Here is a 6,114-nt window from a genome sequence, read left to right on the forward strand (position 1 = left end):
TGGGCGGAGGCTGACAGGGAGGAGCTCCAGGAGGAGTTGAAGAGGGAGCGGGACGCCCGGGAGAAGCTGGAGAGAATCATCTCTCAGCTCAAACGCCAGATGGACCAGACGGCCTCTTCCTCGTCTTCCTCTTCCTCGGCCACCACAATTGCTACAGCGAGCCCCTCTTCACCCCCCACCCCCTCCACACAAACACCCCACACAGAGGGACACATCGCAGGCCTCGAGCAGCAGAACGGCAACGCTCAGAAGTAGCCCCTCACGAAACTCCCCCCCCCCCAAACCCCCTCTGTTTTGTTTCTCCAACTCACTCCCTCATCCCTCATCCCTCACCCCCTGCTGGTAGAGACGGCAGCCCTAGACAGACAGGCAGAGTACTCTCCCCCAAGGCTGCTTCTCTCCACTCTCTCACCCGTTTCCTTCCTCGTCCCTCCCTCGTTTTTACTTCCTTGGAAAAGGAACTCTTGTTGGTTTTTATTTAATATCAAATTAGTTTTATGTTTTTTTATTTTTTATTATTCCTCCCCACACCCCCCTATCCTTAAACAGTATTTGCATTTTGGGAAGGATATGTTTGTTTTAATTTATAGTTTTACTGAACAAACTAATGACTGCTTGGCAGACCGATAGGAGTTGGATGTTTTTAGGACCCTTTCCTCCATCCCTCCTTCCTTCCTTGGATCTTGGACTTGATGTTTTGTCGCCCCCATAGAGCCCGGGAAGTCAGTCAGACAGAAAGACACTTCTCTCCTGCCCCCCATCGACTCTGTTCTGAACTGTGGTTACATTAGCGCTCAGTCGCTCTTTCTACTACTACCTTGCACGCCAACTGGAGCCAAGATGGTGCCCGTGTGGGTGCTCTCAATCTCTGTACATACACCCAGCCCAGCCATTCTGGACCAGCTACCAGCCACACACAGCAGGAGACTGCATTGACAGACATTTTCATTTCACCTTTGTTTGTTTTTGTACTCCTTATAGCTATTCATGGAAAGAAGAGAAAAGTTCTAAATGTGTAAAACAAAGGTATATGAAAACGTTATTGTACAGAGCATTTGCAGTCGTCATTGTTAAGCCTACTGAAAATGCTGAAGTGATGTGATATTAAGATGTAAAGACATATGAGTGATGCGACTCTGAGGACTGCTGAGGTTGTGGTGGTCTGGAACAACAACAAACCCCTGAACTAGTCTGGCTTGGTCTGTTTTGATAGGACGTGTCACTCACACACACACACACAAACACACACACACCAAATTTCCTGTTGGCAGCAGTTGGTGTGTTTGCCATCCTCTCATCTCTCCTTCTCGTGAGAGCAGCAGAACCTGGCTGTCTGCTTGGTGGAATGTGGGTCACAGGTGAAAGGAATTAGTGCAGATGGACACAGTGTGGTGTGGGCTGGCTGCTGCCTTGGATCCAGGACCCTGCTCCCTCTTTCCCCTCCGCGTTATTCCAACTCACTGAACAAACAGATCCCGAGAGGGAGGCGGGAAAGACCAGGATGGAGGGAGGGAGGTACAGTCAAGCGGAGAGAGAAATGGAGGCGGGGGAAGAGAGGAGTGGGAGAGAGACAGTCAGGCGGGGAGAAAAAGGAAGAAAGGGGATTGAGGTAGTGCAGGGGGCTGATGGCCTCTCTCTCTCGGGCTGGGTGGGCCGGGAGCAGGTGATGAGGAGAGGGGAACCTCTTTTGTCCTGTCAGAATTGGGGCAGTTTCTATAGTCTGGGGCCTCTCTCTCTCCTGCCCCCGGGGAGCTGGTACAGGAGCCCCTCTCTCTGCCCCCCCCCCCCCACACACACACACACACATATATATATATATATATATCACACACACATCGCCATCTCTCCCTCCCACAAACGTGTACACACACACACAGAACAGGGGTTTTGTCTAGTTGCCAGACAGTCTTTCTTTTATAGCCTCCCAGGCAGACTGAGCCAGGCAGCGTGTAAATAGTTGTTTAAAAGAGGTATTGGCCTTGGCTTTAACTCCAAGCTGCTTTTTTATGCATCTGCTGTACATGCAAGTTGATAGACATTCCACTGTGCTCAACCGTTCAATGCAGATCTCTAAAGAGAATTCCCTACAACATACTCAATGCTCTGCCAGAGTACTAAAGTATAGTAGGTCTTATTTTGTAATCGAGTTTCAACTAAGCTACAAAAAGTTATTTTCATGAGGAGAAAAAAACCAACAATGAAACTAACACCCTTGGTGTGTGACGTGAAGTTCACTCACATGCAGAAAAATCCAATCCATACGGCAAATGTATGCTCTCTACCGACCATTGTTCCATATAAACCTTTCTTGGAAATTGTAAACAAAAGAAAGAAATAAAAATATATTTAATGTATTAACTAAAGATTTATATTCACTTTGTACATACATTAGTCATTTAATATATTTACTGTGTTATGGGATGATCTTTTAAAGGTTATTATAATATTAACTGGACCAGGCCTGAAGCTCTGAACAGCCCTGATGTTTTTGTTAACTCTGACTTCTTCAAAGATTCACTTAACTTGTTGTTTACCCTGTTAAAGGGACATTAAAGCAGTATGACTACGCAGCGGAGTGACTTCCTGTTCACACATTATCAACAACCTAATTTAAGATTGACACTTGGCTCTTTCAAAACAAATTGAGCCATGCCTACATTGGGACAAACCAAAAGTGGCAGATTTGAATTTGTTGTCGCTCTGCTGTGTGCGATGATATCATATCGCACCTTTTTAAAGGATGTAAACTTGCTGTTGGGAGTTGAAATGCATGGTGTTCAGATGTGACCACCTGACACAGGACAGAGGTCAGAGTTGAATAGGAAAGAAAGAACATTGTTACAGTACTTCCCCAGAACGGATTGCTTTCATTTGTTTCTTTTGTGGATGATTTCACCTTTGATACACTGATGTGTAATAATGATGTATAATCTTTCTCCCTTAATACCTTCCCTTTTTGTACGCTAAACCCTCATCCCAGACAATTTGAAAATGCACCGAACATTTGTTTATAAAAAAGAGAAACTGAAAACAAACAAAATTAAAGTTAGCATATAACGAGTGGATCGATACCCCTAATTTGTTTTGTTAGGTGAATGATTTCTTACTTCTCACTGAGCCACTCAATTGATACGTTTTTGTAAAAAAAAAAAAAAAAAGTGTCTGTCCTAAATGGCACCCTATTCCCGATTTGTAGTGCACTATATAGGGAATATGGTGCCATTTGGGATGCCACCAGTGTCTCCAACTTACAAGTTGTTGATCTGTCTCACTACTAGCAAGGAGACACAATGACTGAGGGCATCTGAGCTAGTTTGACCATTGAAATATACTTCTGGCTTTAGAAGAAGATGGCTAAATAGAACTAAAGTCCAACTACCTAACCATACCATACAAATGTAGCCTCATTAGATTCTGCAAAGATGAGAGAGAGAAGTGTGTGTGTGTGTGTGTGTGTGTCGAGTTTGTGTCTGAGCGCATGTATTTGTGTCTGACTGTATGCCATCGATTTGAAAGTGACTGAAGCACAGTAGCTATGAAGAAGGGAGAGACTTATTCTCAAGTAGAACTGTGGTTGTCCTCATTTTTGTCCAACACACAGAGACAGTTGTCCACTTCGGGGTATAGAGTCTTTGTGTTTACATCACAAGATCAATAAGTATTCGGTTTGTTATTATCACCATAATTACCTATCTCTACAGTCTACTGCATTTTGTTTTTTAACAATCGTTCTGGGGTATGTAATGTATTTCTGTATTTTATTTTCTGTTCGTGTAAATTAAATTTTATATACAAGAGGGCGCTCTATATTGACTTTAGTTAAATGCCATAATAATGATATGATAGATACAATGGATTAAAATAAGTAAAAATACTATATAACACAGCGGGCTGGGCCCTCTTGCATTCGCATGAGAACTAATATTGTGTCCCAAAAGGCACCCTGTTCCCTACACAGTAAGCAACTTTTTGTTCCCGGGCCCTACGGCCCTGGTCAAAAGTCGTGCACTATATAGGGAATAGGGTGCCATTTAGGACACAAGCCTAAGACAGATGTGCTTTGTACAGAGTTTTAAAAAAACTGTTTTTAAAGGGGTGCAATTTGCCCAACTCACTACTAACTAGACCATTACCATTAGGCTTGGTCCTGGCCTTGCTTCAGAAGCACAGCTAAACAGTAACTATCATTTCCATTATATATATTTTTTTTTTACGTGCATCCCCAATGGATTGTTCCCAGACATAAAAGGGATAGTTCAGCAATTTTATATATCTAAAAATGTACCCTGTTCAGTGACTTTTACATTTTTAGATATAAAATTGCTGAACTATCCCTTTTAATGAAGAAGGGGATGAAGTGTAGAAGTGGCGCTCTTTAACAATGGCAACAAGTTGGATTTTGGATCCGTGAAATAATGCTAGATCAATTGTTTCCATTTATGCTTTGTAGTTGGATATTTATTTACAAACACCCTTCTTATTTACAAGCGTGGGACCTGGCCAGGACATTACACCTTATCCTAGCTACGTCCCACCTTGTTAATGATTACACAAAATGTTTCTTAATATTATGTATGCCTGGGATAAACATGCCATGTTTTCAGTTAGTAGGCTAGAACTGACAAATCATAGTTTAAAGAAGAAATGGTATCTTTTTTATGGCATTTTTTTTTATTCAGAAACCTGTATGGCAGTGAGTGTCTATGTATGACCAGTGCATACCATGTTGCCAACAACGATAGTGTGATTGAGACGTTTTTTTTGTTGTTGCATGAAACGAGACACTGTTCTCCTACCTCATGTTGTGATATAAAATGTTTTTTAAGCAGAGGACACTGCATCTTTAACCGTTGATCATAATTGATATTTACTAGTAAATGATGACGACATACCTGTACTTGCTTTTAGCTAATACCTCAGTTGTATATCTCGTGTTCAGTTTTTTTTTCTCCCGCCCTTATTTCAGATCTTGTAAATATACACTGTATAAACAATGAACTTGAATCAAATTCAAGTAAAGTTCTGTAGTGTCACATTTTGGTGTCGTGAATCTTTTCTTTGGGAGTCGAGACTGATGTCATGTGTTGTCGTAGACCATCACTGATAGTTTAAAGTAGAATAGATCATCTTTATTATCCCTCATAGGCAATTAGCTGTACATCAGCCAGTCAAAGTATATACAAATACTATAACTAGAGTGCAAAAAACATAACTGTACATCATAAAATGAACTCGTTACATTGTATGCATCATTATCCAAAATACAACAATGGCCTACACATCAAGTAGACAGAACTAAGTGACTGAATATGCAGATATTTTTGTGTGTTCATTTAAAAAAGTTAACATGAGAATGACAACTGACCAGTCGGTCTTATTATTATTCTCGGTACCCAGAACCAAACCTTGCGTTGTGTAATCTTTCATGAGAGACTACATCGTCTTTATAAATCAAGACTAAGAGTGTGACTTATAAATAGCCTGTTAAGATTTGTACAGCTCTCTTGCCTGATATTGACAAAAAAACAATGGACCTACAGTATATGGACTCCATTGTTTATGTCATGTCACTGGACTTTGAGTGGCCCTTAAGGCATCAGTTACAGCTCAGTGTGGCTTTAAGCATTAGGGGACACGTGTAGCTCCTCCAGCGCATCATGTGTGCTTAGGGGCAGTAGGTCTGTCAGTAGTCACTGAGCCCTGAGCAAACTGAAATGCTAGCCGGGCAGCGAACACACAACACAAGCCCAAGAAGGAAGCTGTTGAGCAAACAGAGCCAGGTATCCAGGGATCCCAATTTGGAAGACCAGACACAGGCAGGAACACCAGGAACAGAGCCCACTCTGAGGAAAATCCATAACACCTGGCGAAACACCTCTACTCTGCACCGCCTGCCAGTGTGACTCCAAAATGGAGGATGAATCCATGTGAGCATCCTTCCACCCCTGTGGATACCCATAGGAGACCCTGTGTGGCTATGAACGTACAGCACTGCACAGGCCACAGTCAGTAGCAGCACTTTGGCCAACTGAGGTACGAGCGCTAGTGAACACCCAGCACTGATGCAGCTGGTGAGGAGACTGGTTCCCCAACACTAGAATGACCCCCAGACAC

At 42.6% G+C, this 6,114-nt stretch overlaps 1 protein-coding gene across 1 annotated transcript in view; it reads left to right on the top strand.

Annotated features, from left to right (window-relative positions):
- Positions 1-5,035, top strand: part of skila (SKI-like proto-oncogene a) — a gene marked incomplete in the record, with an annotated part of 37,976 nt that extends 32,941 nt beyond the window's left edge. Inside the window, 1 exon segment of the mRNA XM_029724788.1 lies at positions 4-5,035. Within this exon segment, the coding sequence (XP_029580648.1) occupies positions 4-255 (252 nt within the window).
- Between the last annotated feature and the right edge of the window lie 1,079 nt (positions 5,036-6,114).

The sequence above is a fragment of the Salmo trutta genome, chromosome 31 (assembly GCF_901001165.1).
Source record: "Salmo trutta chromosome 31, fSalTru1.1, whole genome shotgun sequence".
Classification (NCBI taxonomy): Eukaryota; Metazoa; Chordata; class Actinopteri; order Salmoniformes; family Salmonidae; genus Salmo; species Salmo trutta.